Source organism: Nannospalax galili, unplaced genomic scaffold (assembly GCF_000622305.1).
Source record: "Nannospalax galili isolate Female #2095 unplaced genomic scaffold, S.galili_v1.0 scaffold339, whole genome shotgun sequence".
Taxonomy (NCBI): domain Eukaryota; kingdom Metazoa; phylum Chordata; class Mammalia; order Rodentia; family Spalacidae; genus Nannospalax; species Nannospalax galili.
The window spans coordinates 2,894,199-2,911,162 of record NW_008344185.1 but is presented as its reverse complement, the minus strand read 5'-3'; the positions used below and the strand labels follow the sequence as shown (position 1 = coordinate 2,911,162).

At 41.3% G+C, this 16,964-nt stretch overlaps 1 protein-coding gene across 1 annotated transcript in view; it reads left to right on the top strand.

Annotated features, from left to right (window-relative positions):
• Positions 1 to 16,388, top strand: part of Snx18 (sorting nexin 18) — a 26,302-nt gene extending 9,914 nt beyond the window's left edge. Inside the window, exon 2 of the mRNA XM_008840404.3 lies at positions 13,722 to 16,388. Coding sequence (XP_008838626.1) covers positions 13,722 to 13,975 — 254 coding nt within the window. The 3' untranslated portion in view covers positions 13,976 to 16,388. The remainder of the gene's footprint in view (positions 1 to 13,721) is intronic.
• The last annotated feature ends 576 nt before the right edge of the window (positions 16,389 to 16,964 follow it).

Here is a 16,964-nt window from a genome sequence, read left to right as displayed (position 1 = left end):
AAAAATATTTTATTTATTATTTTTATATTATATGTATGGGTGTATTGCCTGCATGTATGTAAGTGCACCCGTGCCATGCAATGCCCACAGAGGACAGAAGAGGCTGTTTGATCCCCTGGAACTGGAGTTACGGACAGTTGTTAGCTGCCATGTGGGTGCTGGGATTTGAACCTGGGTCTTCTTCAAGAACAGCCAGTGTTCTTAACCTCTGAGCCATCTCTCCAGCCCCCAGTGCCTGATGTTTTAAGCATTAGTGATAGACTTGGTATTAGTTGCTCAGGTTGCTGTAACAAATCACTGCAGTCTGGGTGGCTTAAACAACAGCACTTTCCTCACTTTATTTCCTTACAGTTCTGCAGACTAGCTGCCTGAAATGAAGTTGTCCCAGTGCCATGCTCCCTCCAGAGGCTCTGTGGAGACCACCCTCTCCTCCGGTCTGCCTCCATCCTACCATGGCACTCTCCCTGGGACTGGCTGTCTGGCTCTATGTCCCCTTCCTCCCTATGCCCCCAGTCCAGAGTGGCCTCAAGTCTGACATCAACTTAACTAACTACATGTGCAAAGACTGTGTGTCCAGGAGGATATGGATTTGGGGGGTGCCGTTCAATCAAGTACAGTTACTAACTTCTCCCAAAGAAGTGTTTTCCCTCAATTGGTGATCTTCACTGCTGAAGTGAAGGAAGTTGTGTGAATTCTAGGATCACACAGCTAACAAATCGAGTCAGGATTTGAATTCAGTTTTTACCTTGAGACTAGAGTACCTTACACTACAACTAGCATATGTGCTAGTTATTTATTCTATTGGGAGTTAGCAGTGTCAACTCAACAATAACATCTTAATCATAGTCAAGTTAGCTAGCATGTTTTTAGGACTCACTATGTGCCAGGCATGGCACATCATTTTATATTCATGATATCAGTTTAGACATCACGTCAGCTTTTCTATTATTGCTGCTTTACAGGTGGGAGCTGAGCCATTGGAAATTGAAGCCTGAAGTTCTTTCGTACTTCTTCCCTGACATCGATCAGGGACCCAGCTTTAGGAAGCTCCACTAGTGGGTGGGAACAGGGATGAAGAGGCTGTTGGAGCAGTGCTGAGGCAGGGCAGCTCTGAGAGGAGCAGCTGAATTTGAGACACCTCCTAAGTAGAGTGACAGCAGTTGGTGAGGCAGTTCTGGAGGAATCTAGTGTTACCTTTGCGAAGCTAAAATTGGGTGATAGGAAATGATGGGGGCAATAATAGAAATAGGCAGGAAAAGAAGAGAAAGGGAACTTAGAGAGAAAGGAAGAGCCTCAGGAAGTCCTGTGTTCTAGGCATTTGCTGTTGTTTGTTTTAGACAGGGTTTCCATATGTAGCCCAGGTGGCCTTGAATTTGTGGTGATCCTCCTGCTTCAGCCTCCGGAGTATGGGATTATAGGCATGAGCCACTATGGCTACTTTAGTTTCTTCTATTCTCCAAAGATTAAGGGAGGCTTAGGCTAAAATAAATCAATAGAGAAGCCCCTCTCCACAGGACCAGGCAGGATGGGCAGTGATATCAGTTCTTGACAAGAGACACCAGAGAGCTGTGTCTACAGCCAGGGCTTTCCAGGAGCCTGGGATGTGTGCTTTATGTTCATATGGGATTTAATCCATGTTGTGCACAGCAAGACATTCTTAACTAACAGATAATAGTGTGGGCCATTTCTTAAGTTTTCATATTTGAAGGCTTGTACTTTGAGAATCTTTCTAAACTTTGGTACATTTCTAGTTGTTTTGCTTTGTCTCTAGACAGTTGTTTTCAGGCTTTTATCCAGGAAAGTGGAGATGGGTTACAGTAAAGACGAAGCCACTGGACACTAGGTTGCTGCCAGCACAGGGAAATATGGGGTTGAGAAATTTTCGGTTTAAAACAACTGATTTAGGAATTGTCCCCAAAGTGATCACCAGGTGGTATGGGAGCAGTGCTGAGGAAGGCTTGAGATGCACTCCCGGTTGGAACCACCTCAATTTATAATGCAAATCACAATTTCATTTACAAACTGGACATTATTGAGGAAAAATACTAGAAAGCAGAGTTCGCCCTCTGGAACTGTAGCTCTAGCTACAGTGTTAACCGCAGCCCTTGGGAGCCTTTGAGGCTGGGGCTCTGAGCACTAAACTTCTGTGTAGATTATTTTAGCCTAAACCTCCATTTTGTTTTCTTCAAACAAAAGAAATTAAGGTTTGGTTTCATTAAAAGTACTTTCCAAGGTTTCTTTCTATTCAGCGTGACTGAGTGTTGGCTGTGAAATTCTCCTGAACCTCAGTTGTTGCCCTTGCTGACGCTGCTTAGTGAGATATTTTATGGATTTAAAATATTTAAGAAAAGAAATAATACTTACCCTGCCTTTCCCAGTCTCAGGTTTTTAGAGTCTTCATCTGTATTTGCTCAGATATAGGCAAATCAGCATTTTCACCATTGTACCCAACAGTCTTCTAAAATATATACCCTGCTCACAGAATTCCCTGGAAGCTATAACCCTAGTGATTTTATCACACATTAAAAAAATTTTATTCCTTGGTTCTAGAGATTGAACCCAGGGCTTTGTGCACACTAACTACATCTCTCCCACCGAGCTACATCCCCACCCACGTGATTAATACTTCTTATGAGCTGAAACATAAGAATCTTTATATAAACTTCTAGCCATGAACATTTTGTTTTTACCAAATAAGCTGCAAGTGGTCTGTGACTTCATTCTTCATTTTTGGAGTGTGAACCTATGAATGAATATATGTGCATAGTAAAGTCTTGGCTTAAGGTTTTTGCTTGCGAGTGAATGTTCTTATTCATATTGAATGCCATTGTGTGCTTAGATGTCAGGTGACCTGGAGTGAAGCTTTGCATGCTAGCTGTTCAGAATACAGCCAGGCCTTTACCTAGAGCAAGCTGCTTATTTTATTTTCAGGACCAAACCAAGCTGAGAGAATGGAATTCTTTAAATGATTCATATTTTTTTCATTAACAAACCACCAGGTTATTTTTCTGCAATTTATTTCTTTGCCTTGACCCTCTTCTAAAATGGCTCTGAACTTCTTTTTGTCATTTATGAGTTGAAAGTTAATTTATTTTTGAATTTTGGTAGTATTTGGCTCTAGTAGCATGTAGGCCCTTCAAAAAGTTGTTTTCAGGCCAGGTGTAGTGGTATGTGCCTGTAATTCTAGGACTGTGAGAGGCTGAGTCAGGGGGATCATGAACTGAAGGACAGTCTGGGCTACCTAGTGGGACTCCATCTTAAAATTAGGATTTAAAACAGAACATGATTGGTTTCACTGGCTTCATGTTTGCACCTTCAGAGCTTATAAGTGTGCTCTGGAGGCTGCCGCCTCTGACTTGAGGCCTGAATAGAGCTCTGGGGGTCTGGAGGCTGTTTGTGGATGCAAATACCCGAGATGTAGGCAAGGCCTCCCATCCAGCAGGGTTCATGAAGACTACCCAGGGTCACGTGTGGTGTATACCATTGGTAGCATCATTAGTTTCCCGAAGCTTCACTTTCCCCCTTTTGAAAATGGGGGCGGTGAGTCCTTTGAAGTTGAAGAGAAGATGAACTCTGCATGCACAGCTTCCGGAGAAGTTTGTTGCTGAGCACATTCCCAGTGTGTATGTCACCTGGGCAGATGACTTCCCTCTTATCTCTGGTAGGTAGATATTGGCCTTTGTTTGGGGGAACGTTTTACTCATAGGATAAGTGAGTAAATATTGGAACAGATAAGGGAAACAGATAAGGGTATCAAGTGGGTGGAGACCCAAAGCTGGAAGGAAAGGGGTGGGGAAGAAGTTGATGAGGAGTTAGCAGGGACCATTAGAGTGTGGGAGCCATTGATGGGTGGGCTAGAAAGTAGGCCACCTTGACCAATTAGCATTTTCTTTCAACATTAAAGAATAGAGGGGAATGAGGAAAAGCAGGCTGCAGAGGCTTCCATTCCATCTCTTTGCCCAACCTGTCTTGTCTTTTGCCCTGCACATCAAGCCTTCAGTTTTCTGAGAAAGGCCATAGGAAGACCAGAAATCTACAGTCATGATTTCAAAATTAAATGAGTTCCCCCCCCCCCCCCCCCCCCGCTTTTTTTTCTTCTTCTTCTTTCAAGGAAATAAACAGCCTTTGGATCCCTGTTGCTTAGTGACTGGGCCTTTTGTGTAAGTGGCTTTAGAGGGACAAAACCTCCTGAGAAGAGATTTGGATGAGGAAAGGAAGGCCTAGCTGAGGTGCAGAGAAGCACTGTATTAAGAGGGAACTTTCCCTGACCAGGCATGGGCAACTTCTAAACCAGAACTGGTGCTACCTGGTTAAAATGTCGGAGGCAGTATAGCCTGTGAGTGTGTTTTTCTCTGTATCATTTTGCTGGGTCACTTGGTGCCAGGAAAGTTGTCAGAAGCAGAAACGTGGAACAGTACAGTGGAGCAGGATACAGGTGCATGCGCTAGTGCCTTGTATATTTGGTTCAACTTGCAGCAGGGCTTTAATATGTGCTAAGGAAAACAGTGGCCTTGAAATACCTCTTCAACATTAGCTTTTACTGATGGAAACAGAGTAATGACATGGTATGTAAACAACGTGCTTTTGCAGGTGGTGCTGACTTCTGGGTCATTCTTCATTTACAAATTTGACTCCTTAATGTAATGATATTAATGAACTTTTTGTATTCATTGAAAACCTGGGTAGTGGAATTCCACTACACTGAGTCCATGCATGTCATAAAGACGTAGCTCTTCTTGATTTGCTCCTTCCAGCCTGAGCGCATTTTAAGACTTTGCATAATGGTTTATCCTGGTAAGACATGAAGAGTAAAACGTAAGAAAGGGACAGAAGTGAATGAGAAGTGAATGAGTGGATTTCTGAGGAGCTGATTTTGGTGATGGAGAAGGGGGGCAAGGAGCCTTTCTAGGGTGGGACTGTTATAGTGAGTCTGAAAATGAAGCCTGCTAAGAATTTTGCTTGTACAAAGTCTGCATTGGCTAGGAGATTTTGTTCATAACAGGTCCTTAAAGCAAAGTGAAAACATTGGTTTAGTTTTAACTCTCGAAATGGTAGGAAGTGAAAGATCCTTTGTGGTTTTTTTCGAGACTGGGTCTCACTCATGGCCCAGGCTGGTCTGGAAGTTGCTATGTTGTCGAACTCCTGGTAGTGCTCCTGCTGCTTCTCAAGCACTTTCAGTGCTGGGATTACAGGTGTGAGCACACAGGCCTGGTTTGGGAAGGGCCCTTCTCAACAGCAGGTAGGAATGGTGGGTGCTTTGCTATGAATAGCTGGGGGACATTTTGGGTAAGTGACAACCTCTTGTTAGATTGTGAGAATTACATCAAAAACTCTTCCAAGCGCCTTTCAGCTTAAAACAAATAAACCTGGTACCAGCTCTGTGCTGCTCACCTGGGCCTCAGAGTGTGTCAGGCCTGGAGTGATTGTGGGGGTGGTGGGTGTCTTTTGGTCATTCCAATAGGGAAAGTCTGGCCTTGGGCTCCTACTCTTCTTCAGGAATAAGATTATTAGCTTCTGAGTGAACTTGCTGTCCTATGGAGGACTCCTGATAATTTGCCAAATTTAATAATTCAGTTGAATGCTCACCTGAAACCTCCCTCTCAGCATGTGAGCTTTTTATGAAAGGCTTTTTGAGTCCCTTTTGCCTCCTTCACAGAGCTTCTCTTGGGAAGGAGCCTTTGGGATGTGCTAGAGGCCTGGCTGGTGTCCTGGAGACGAGCCTGCATGCTTTTGGGGGAGCTTGCACAAATTTGCAGCCTCACTTCCAAGAGCCCCCTTTCCTGTACTTGGAGCACCTTTCAGAAGCCTTTTTCCTGTTGGGAGGCTGCACTGCCTTGGACCTCACCCTCTTGCAAGAAGCTGCTCTTCTGAACCAGAGTGTTCCCACATTTCTTCAAAAATCATACACTGCTCTGTATTGGTAGACTCTTCTTCCTTTATAATGAAAGCTTCATTTGCTCCTATTGCAAATGTCTGTTAGTGAATGTCAGTAAACCCCCCATTACAAAGTGTTTTCCTTCCAATCACATTTCCCTTCGTTTATTATATTCATTATACAAAACTAGGTTTCATTTCAGTGTTTTCATACATGTTTAGAGCGTACTTGAAGTGTGGTTACCACTTTCATCTTTGCCCCTCCTCCCCTCTCATCCTGGTCTCCTTTCCTTTTTCCCAGATAGTTCCCCATCTACTTTCATGTGTTTAAAACGAAAAATAACCTAGATTCCTTATATGAGAGAATTCACTTAACATGATATTTTCCTGAAAATGACATAATTATGATTCTTTTGTATGTGTCTGTGTGTACATGTTCATATGTGTGCATGTATGTGTTAGTGTATTCCTTAGACTGATTTCTCATTGGACCTAGAGCTCACAGTTTGGCTAGACTGGCTGGCCAGCAAGCCGCAGAGGTCCTCCTATTTCTGCCTCTCCAGCATTGGGATTACAAGCATACACCCCGTGTATACACCTGTCATGTGGGTGCTAGGGATTAAACTTGGGTCTTCATGCTTGCACAGCAAGCACTTCACTGACTGAGCCATCGCTACAGCCCCATTTTGTACTTTTTTTAAAAAATTAATTTATTTTCTAGAAGAAGCATTTCATTACAACTTTAAGATACTCAATAACAATTTCCAGGGCAAAGATACGTCTCTTTCAAGAGTGGCTATAAAATTTTTAGGTTCACAGTTGAATTAATACAGTTATACAATATCGAACTCAGTATAAACCCTGCAAGACATAAAATTGAATGAGTTTTTAACCTTTAAAAAAGATCTCCATTTCATTTTAAAATATACTGTTTCTTACAGAAAGACTCATTTGCTAATAACACTGAGATGCTGGCACACGTGTCTCTAATCTGTATGTATCTGATTATTACTAGTCATGGTCGGTTGCACTCGGATCCTTGGCACCTGTGTATGTCATAAAAGTCATGTAAAGTCATATAAAGTCATTGGGTAGATTTCAGTGGTAATGTTTACCACCTCTACTACTTAACATGACGTGAATTTTTATGCTTCCTCCTCAAATATAACTCATTTTTTTAATTTGTTGATTTTTTTGTGTGTATATCACACAGAACACCCCAAGCTTATTCATCTATGTACCCACTTCCCAGATGGCACCCTCCCATAGCCTCCCCACCCCACTTTTATCCCTGCTACTGCCCGCTGTGGTGTCAGCACCCCCAGCTGTTCCCCACTACTTGTCCATCTGGTGAATCTAGTCAGCCTATCTAGAGATCTTTGTTTTAGGAAGGTCAGCTGTTCCTCATCTAACACCAATCAGTTGTCAGTATTCCTTCAGATAAGATTGGGGTCTGCTGTTCATTTTCCCAGTTTTATGCTGGGTTACTATCTGGGAGTCTCTTGGGCTACCCTGGTCAACAACTCAAGGTATCTCTTATCTGGCATTGTTTCTTGTTATGTAGCCTTTAGCTAAACATATGGACTCTTAACCATTTTGTACTTCTTTATGGCAGAATAGTAGTTCATTCTGTATATGTGCCACATTGTCTTCATTGATGGACACCTAGGATGACTCCATAACTTGACTGTTGTGAATAGTGCCATAGTAATTATGGGTATGCGGGTATCTGTGTTGTATGCTGACTTAAGATTCCTCTGATTTCTACCCAGGAGTGAGGATAGGTGAATTGAAGTTCTGGTTTTAGTCTTTTGAAGAACCTATATGCTGGTTCTTTTTGTGGCAAAGGGGTGGTTTTTTTTTTGCTTTTCTTGTTGATATTCGTTCAGACTGTGGTTAAGATGGACTCTCAGTGTAGTTTTGATTTGTATGTTCCTGATGGCTAAGAATATTGTATTTACTTGCTGGCCATTTGTACTTATTTTGAGAACTGTTCAATTCATTTGCCAATTTATTGATCTGATCTGTGTTATTTTCTTTCTTTTAAAAATTGTTGCCCTAACTGTGAACATTCTGGGACCTTTTGTTTAAGCAGGGTAGCAGGGCTACTTCTGACCTTACAGTTGGCCGTGCAATTCTTCCCCATCCTTTCATTTCCTTTTCAGTCTTGAAAGCAGTGGTGATAGTGGTATTTGTGTGGGGCTGGCAGGAGCCTGGTCCCCTAGATCAGCCACTTAAGAATGGGAGCTTCTGAAACCTTTGCCTGTTTCTGTCTTGATTCTGTCATGAAAATGTCTTTCGTTGTTTAGATTCCAAGAAGTATGTTTAGCTTTTATTTTCGCCTCCTCTGGGGTTTGAGGGAACGCTTCAGAGATGCTGTAATGCTCTGCTTTCAGCTGGCTGTGTTGTGTGTACCTCTGGTGTTGTTTCTGAAACACTACAAACGACTTTCATTTCGAAAGCCATCGTGGAAGGAGCAGGCCTGGATTGATCTGACTCTGCCCCAGTAGTTTTCCTCTCCACCCTCCCCCTCCTTAGCTTTGACTGAAAATTTTGCAGACTCTGCTTTTCTTTTGCTGTTTAACACTTTCAACATGAAAAGATGGGAAGTGTAGAAATGTGCATGGGTAATTCCCAGCTTGAGAGCTGTCAGATCAGCTGTGGGAACAGCAATTTGTAATAAGACCCAAGTTCTAGTTCTAATAATAATAGTATTTCATGTCTTACTGATGCTTGTAATATCATTTCCGCTGGGAAAATGTGTTTCTGCTTTGCTCTGGCTTGAACTCAGAATGTAGTAGCTCTGTGACACCCCCCCCTCCCCGGTGGTGGGTAGGGCAGATTGAAGCTTCTGGAACCCTCAAAAGCAGTTCTGTGTCAACCACATGTGTTCACACTCTCTTGATGTAGGTGCATGTGTGCAGTTGGGGTGTTTAAAATGTTTCACTGTATTGTTTATTCCCAGTCCGTGAACTAGTAGATTATTTTTTATAATAATCTTTTTCATAGGAAGGAAAACATACTAACTCGTTTTCTGTTGTTAGTATTTTAAATGGCTTTGTGCATGTGTGTGAAAAGAAATATCTTTTAATTTCTTTTCATAAAGGAGACACTTTTTATGTGGCTTAGGATGTGGAAGGCCCTTGGTTTTGACTAAACTTTCACAGCTAGTTACTGTTCTTTTTTTAGGCGGATGAGGCCTCCACTCTGATGTCTTCCAGAATGCTGGGGGTTTCCTTTCATTTTTTAGCATATTGCTACCAGTATATTTTATTGTTAATCATCTTGCTTCCTTTTGAAGGTAGATCTAGGAGAAATCAATTTAGCTACATTTCATTTAAAGGAGATTATTTTTCTTAATTTTTTCTCTTTTGTGGATGCATGGCAGTTGCAGTTTGAGACAAGGTCTTGCTATGTAGCCCAAGTAGCCTCAAATCTCAATCATCCTGCCTCAGCCTCTGCTGTGGGGCAGTAATGTTGACCACACAGCTCTCATTACAGAGCTGCTAAAGTATGTTGTTCTGGGTCAGTCTCTAGACGAGAAACTCCAGGGCCTCTGGTGTCATCTGAAGTGATCTTTAGGGAGTTTGCGCAGTCATAGTGTGCTGTTGAATACCTTCATGTGCTCTGCCATGTAAGCTCTCAGTTGTTTCAGGTATGTGTTCTTGTAGCCTCAGAAAACAGTCTGAGCCCCTTAGACAGGAGCACGTTAAAGTGACAACTTTACACCGACATCACCTCATCTCCCTCTGCTGCAAGCCTGACACATCGTTCTGGCAAATTTGATTGCATTAAGTGGGTCAAACTAAAATTCCAAGTAGAATTAACTCTTGGCACTCACTCTTCCAAATGGTTTGTCCGTCTTTCATTTACAAAACTGTAATTTGTTTTGTTTTGTTGCTAGAATGTCTCAGTGCAACAAGCAGATAAATGCATACATTCCTAAAGGAAGTATATGTTAATATCTTGGGTGGTGGTTGATATTTTATGTCATCTTCCTATAGCATCTAAATAGACAGATGGGGGAAAGGGAAAAAGAGGAAACTTCCTCCCAGGCCAAGTTTGGGCTTAGACTTTCAAAATACTGAATTGTGTGCTTTTTCAATATTTAAGATTAGAAAATCGTACATCTTTAAATGTGAAAGGCTTTACAGATTCATTTAGAAGTTGAATTTAGCTAGTAAAAGGAAAATTTTCAAGTCTAAATAGTTTCTTTTACATACAATTACATGTTGAAACAAAAGTCAGAGGCTAGAGCGCTGGCTGGGTGGGTGAGAGTGCTTGTTGTGTAAGCAGGTGGACCTGAGTTTGGACCTTAGCACCCAGTAACAAAACTGGGCATGGCCACACAGTGTTGTGGGGGCAGGGACGAGGCAGGAGGATCCCTGGACCTTGCTAGCCTTGTTCCAAGTTTAGTGAGAGATCCTGTCACAAGGGAGTAAGGCCGGAAATGAAAGAGCAGGGCACCCCACGTCCTGCTCTGGCCTCTGCACACATACATAGGCATGTGCACCCACGTGTACATATGCATACACCTCACATACCTGTCTCTGTCTCTGTCTTCTCTCTCTCTCTCTCTCTCTCTCTCTCTCTCTCACACACACACACACACACACACACACAGAATGAATCAGAGCTGCTATAAGGAAAGTGAGAAAGGAGACATCAGAGAGGCACAGAAAGGTATGGGAGGCCTAGAGGCCTGTTGCCAGGAGGGAGAGCATCAGCTAACTCCTAGGTAGTGCCTGGGGTCCCCTAGGCTCACTTTGCTTTCCTGTCCAGGCAGCAAGTTCCTTTTCCACGAATGTGTGGTGTTTGCTTTGAAATCGGTTACACATGGAGATCCTGTTTTGGCTACTTGCTGTGTTACCTGGATGCCTTTCAGGCTCACACTGGGCAGCTCTATCAATTTCCTTTTTCAGGTAGGAGTAATGTCTGCTGTAAGTTGTAGAGAGGTTGGAGGCAGTGTGCACAGTGCCTAGAGTATATTAGGACTGTTTTTGTCACTGACCATTTACTGTGTATCTATGCCTATCTTCCATTCCCAATATTCCCACCATCCTAGCCTAGCACATGATGTCTAACTGCCCTCTGAGCATTTACTGTTGTGACACAATTCACATTATTACCCCTGGGAAGCCACATCCAACCTCCACGCACAATTGTATGCTCTGTGGTCCTATTTCACTGTGTCCAATGCACCTCTTCTGAGTGTGCTGTGCCATGTGGCCTCCTGAGCTTACAGAGGGTGAGAACTAGAATCCACATGTTGGAGACTGCCTGCTCCTGCAGCTGTTTTGCATGTTATGTTCTCTTGCATTAGTCTTTAAATGAGTTAAAGGTCTTGCCCAAGAACCCAGTGAGGGGTTTAAAAATAGCAAGTGTGTTCCACCTACCTACTAGATTCACATTTGGAAGAAAACTGAGTCTTGTATTTTTTTCTTGGCCTCTTTAGTCTACACACTCTAAAAGACTTAAAAGTTCTAAATGCAGAAAGGGTCTTAGACTTCAGAGAAATTTTGTATCCAAGAGTATTGAAAATGTATGCTAATATGGTAAGTTATGAAAATCACAGACTTACTCATTTTTAAATTGGTTGTCACAGATGCACATCTGCAGTTCTGTTTAGCAGAATGTGGTTTTGGAAACTGGTAATCCAGTTTGGAGTTTGACAAGCCACAACTTATGGGACATTCATACCTCTGGAGCCAGGTTTCAGTCTCTCACTGCTAGACTTCATGGTGAAAAGCCAGACTGTAAAACTAAAGCAAACCCTGATTCCAGGCCATTGCAGTCTTCAACAACTGCATGTCCTGCATCAGTGTCTGAGCAGGGTAAGTCTTTGAAAGCTTGTCCTTGTGTTTAGATCTTGGACTATGGCTTCCTAGGGCACCTTGGATTTAAATCCGATGGAAAAATAGCCATCACCCTTGACCTCCCTCCTTTCTCCATCATTTTAAAACATGTATTTTTATATCTTTTGTTGTCTTTTTGATATATTGTTTTCCTAGAATTTTGTTTCTTGGAATGTTCCTGGTCTTTTCAACTTTCATTTCTGTATGAAAAAAAACAAAAACAAAACTGTTCAAATGTTAATAGGATATTATGTTGCAAGAAATGTCTTTTTATTGGAGGTGACTTTTTAATAGACAGCAGGCAAATTTCAGGACTTTTTACTAGTGCTGTCAGACTAGGAGAAATGTTGAAAGTACTGTACTTCCAGAGAGCTGGCCCCTAGCTAGGGCAGGAGTGGTCTTACAGCTGTGTGTTGACTAAGGGGTCCTCTCTGCCCAGTGGGGCACCTTTTCTCGGTGATGGGGTGCAATGGTGCCCATGGCAGGGTGGAATGCCGCAGGCATGGATGTCTGTGCCCCTTCTCTACTGTGCCCTGACGCTCCAGGTCTCTGCCCATTTCAATGAAAGATCTCATTTAGAATGAGTCCATGTAAATGTGTGGATATGAGAATTCCTACACAGACATGCATTTCTCTGTATAAAATTTACTCTTGGCAATTTTTCAGTTCTCAAGTCTTTCTGCTGTGCTAAAGGGGGAAAGAGAACACACTGTAGTTCCATGGTAGAGCATTTGCCTGGCATGTGCAAGGTCCAGGGTTTAAATATAAAGACTGGCTTTTTTTTTTTTTTTTTTCTTTTAGGGTTTTTGAGACAGGGTCTCCCTGTAGCCCCAGCTAGCCTGGAACTCACTGTGTAGACCAGGCTGCCTTGAACTCAGAGATCTGCCTGCTTCTGCCTCCAAGTGCTGGGATTAAAGGCCTGCACTACCACACCTGGCTAAGACCTGGCATTTTTTTAAAGCACACTGTTACGAACTGTCCTTAACTTCAGTTTCAGGGGAATCTGAAACCCTCTTCTGACCTCTTCAGCATTGCATGACATGGGTGCACTCACATACATGTAGGCAATACACTCATACACATAAAATAAAAATAAAATATTTAAAAGAAAAAGTGAAGTTCTAATTACACGAGGCTCTGATGTCCTAGGTGTGGCTCTCCTGAAGGAAGATAGGTTGGACTAGGATGTGTGCATAATTCATCCTGTGTTGTTAGACCCTCCATCTAGATGTGTGCCCTGAATGAACCAGGCCTGGACCCAGGTACCCTGACAGGACTGCCTCACTATACATTGGCCCCACTGCCAAGCCCCCTCCTCACTGGCTTGATTTCCAGAAGCAGCTTGAGTGGATACTGATATGCTTCGGGAACAGGTTCTAAAGTCTGATGCAATAGCTCTTCAGTGAGACTTTCTGAGGAAGTGGGGTTTCATCCTTTATGGGGTACTGTTCATATATAATTTTGTAAATATTCGTGAGTATAATGCTCTCATACCTTTTAAGCTTCTGAAAACTATGAGTGTGTTGAAGCTGGAGAGATGGCTCAGAGGTTAAGAACACTAGTTGTTCTTGCAGGAGACCTGGGTTCGAATCCCAGCACCCACACAGCAGCTAACAACTGTCCATAACTCCACTTCCAGGGGATCTGACAGCCTCTTCTGTCTTCTGCAGGCATTGCACGACATGGGTGCACTTACCTACAAACAGGCCATAGACTCATACACATAAAATAAAAATAATAAATAAAATTAAATTAAAACAAAGCTATGGGTGTGCAGTTTACCTTTGTAAGGACAATTTCTTGCACTTTTTAATCTGTTAAGTATAGCATCTGAGTGCTACAGACACTTTGTGAGTATGGAAAACAGGAGCTTAAAATCTAAAGGATTTTGAAGTAGTTTTTATAGTACTTAAATTCCTGTATACTATTTAGCTATGCCATTGGGACATGTATGTCTATATTTAATTAATGAATTATTATCTTTGACCACAGGAGCTCTTACCAAAGTAAAGGAGAGCAGGCGGCACGTGGAAGAAGGGAAGATGGAAGTCCAAAAGGCAGATGGCATTCAAGACCGCTGTAACACTATTTCTTTTGCCACGTTGGCTGAAATTCACCACTTCCATCAAATTAGAGTAAGAGACTTTAAATCACAGATGCAGCATTTTTTACAACAGCAAATAATATTTTTCCAAAAAGTGACCCAGAAGTTGGAAGAAGCTCTTCACAAATATGATAGTGTGTAACAGCTGGACATGAATACGATAGTGTATAACGGCTGGACATGAATACGATAGTGTGTAATGGCTGGACATGGGATTGTGTGCTTTTTTTCAGTTCAAGGATAATTTCTACAGCAAAATAAAAACTGCTATCAAAGAGCTGTTGCCAACTATCAGTGGTGGTTACAATGATGGTTCTGTGTTCAACTGAAGCCCAGCTGAACATAAAATTATGTAGGAGAGAAGCAGTTAATATGGTTATATAGTAGAAACAGTACCACACTTTGTAACTAAATTATACTATGTATGCCTACACTACCATTGTAACTTTTGGAATAATGATTATACTATTTGCCTTATTGCTTTTTTGAAGTATGGGTATCTTGGTGTATACTTTGTAGACCTCAAAACCCATGAAGAGTCTCAAAGAAGCTGGCTGGGTAAAAGCCTGCTGTGGATGATGCCTTTTTATTCTCATAGATCGAGATTACCTAAATTCAACCTATTCTCTGTTTACAAACAACTAGAGCAGCTATGCGACTTTGTGCCTTTAGACTCATGGTTTTTCATTTCTGCCCCACCCCCTCTTAATTAAGCCCCAACTTTCCTGATTGAAAGAATGAAAGGCCAGTGCATTGGTGACGAACTGATGGAAACCTCATACTGCTGGGGGCGGGTGGGAGGACCAGCTGCCATTACTTTGCACAGCAGGTGTCATCTCCTGATAAGATGCTGGCGGATGCGCAATGGCATCTTCGGAAGAGATGATGCACCATGTTCACTGACACAGTACGGTAGCATAGCCTCTCGCCACAGGGCCACTCATCTAGACTGGGCATGAGGATTTCAGTAAGCGTGTCTTAGGACAATGGAGGAGGAGGAGGAATCCCATCAATCAGGGGATAAAGTACAGAAACAGTGATGACACACTTGGTCTTAGTTCTTAGGAGGGTTTTTTTTTTCCTTTTTTTTTTTTTTTTAGCTTGAAGATTTTTCTTTTAATATTCAGTTTTTTTTGTTTTGTTTTTAAATGGATCTACACTGTTAACTGATTGAGACTCCACTGTGATTCACTCGTTTACTTAATCAAAAACTTTTCAGGGATGTCTGTAAATTTCAGTGTTATACGTGATGAAAAATGGTGTTGGTTGATCTAAGTAGGGACCAGAAGTAATTTCTACTATTCCAGTACTGAAGGAAAAATATTGATCTATACTGTGTTTTTAAAAACTAAGTATTGATAAAGCCCCCAAGACATTTAACCCTAAAAATTATTTTAAATACATTCTTTTATTACTATAAGGGAACTACAAATGGCTGTTAAATACCAAAAAGATTCAAAAGCAGCTTAATTTAAAAAGCACAAAGAGATTCTGGCTTGAAATGCCTAAATCTCAAATGTTTTTGTAGTTGCTGAGCTAAATAATGTGATTCTTGAGTTTACAGATTTAAAAACTGTCACTGAAAGGTTAAAGTACCTATATCTACTGTTTCTATGAAATCACACTTATGCTGCCTCAGAAATCCTGGTATTGAAATGGTGGCATGGGAGTAAAAGGTTAGTTTTCAAATGATGGTGAGTCAACAATTACACAAAAGGGTCAGTCTGCAGAAAGTCTTAAGAAGAAAAGGTTACTGGAATAATTACTCAACAGCACATTTACTCTCTAAGACGTAATCTCAAATGGGTTGAATTTTTAAGATAAAATTATAATAATTTTGATCTTTGGTTGAGATTTTGTACTTTAGAATACTTAGAGACAAAGTTGACATCTTGTGGCATTGACTTTACAACAGACATGTGGGACTGTTGCAAAAGCATTCTCTAAAAAGTAACTTCCTCTTGTTGATTGCAAAATACAGTTCCATAAACAAAACCCACATATATTTAAAAATTAATTTTATTGCAGAAGTTTGGAGGTAATAATTATAGATTTTAAGTTTGAGTCTGTATTAAACAAGCAGGCACTCCGCTTTTCAAATGATTTGAAAGACTTTTTTTTTTTTTTTTTAAGTAAAATCACTAAACTTGTGCAGAGGTAGCATGGAAAACATCTGAGGTGTCATATGATTGTGCTTTAGCCAGGGTGGACATAGCTTAAATTATAAAACTAAAATACAAAGAAGTATAAGTAAGTTCATGCTGCCTACTTCTGAGAGAACTTTTGTCCTTTATAACCATGTAACATAATGCCACTGATTCATAGGCGGGTTTAAATTAATTCTAGGGGTTAAAACACAAGAGTTCCTAGTGTCCATTTTCATCCAAGATCCTTATTCTCTAACGTTCTTGGTCCTATTGAAACATTTCAGTATATAAAAATACTGAGATGTTCATGCCCAAGAGAAAAGCCATTCTCATGTGTATGCTGGTCACGATGATCAGTGTGATACCATTTTTGTTTTTTGTTTTTAAATAAACTATCATGCCCTTCAAGCCATTATTTGTCTTTATTTCTAGACTTTGTAATTCTGATATGTGTGCATAGTACAAAGGTATGCGCCCTTGAACCTGGCTTTGTGGTTTTAACTACAGGCAGCTTGTGTATACTGTAGCTGTGATACAGCAGGATTGGTTGTACAGCCATGCACTGCTTTCCAGGCTGGTGTATTTGAAAACAGTTCACACCCAGAATAGGGAAACATGTTTGAAAGTGAAACTTAAACCAAAGCACATTGGCTAGAACAGTGTAGTGATTAGGGCTTTCCCAGGCTTCCCTGAGAGGCGACTTGCATTTTTTCTTAACAGCACAGCAGCTTCTCAAATGCTGATTTTTAAAACTGTCTTAAGTTTTGCTGCTGTTCTCATAACATGGACCTGAAAACGGTTTCAGTCTGTCAAGTCAAACGTGGTATTTACGTATGAACCTTTAAGTGGCCGGTCTTTACTGAACTTTTTGCTATAGGCTTTTTTTCATTTGTTTTTATTTTCTCAGAATCAAATACCCTATCTGAGCCTTGAACACCATAAACATTATCCAGTTTTCTCTTTTCCAGCTGTTATCTTTGGTCA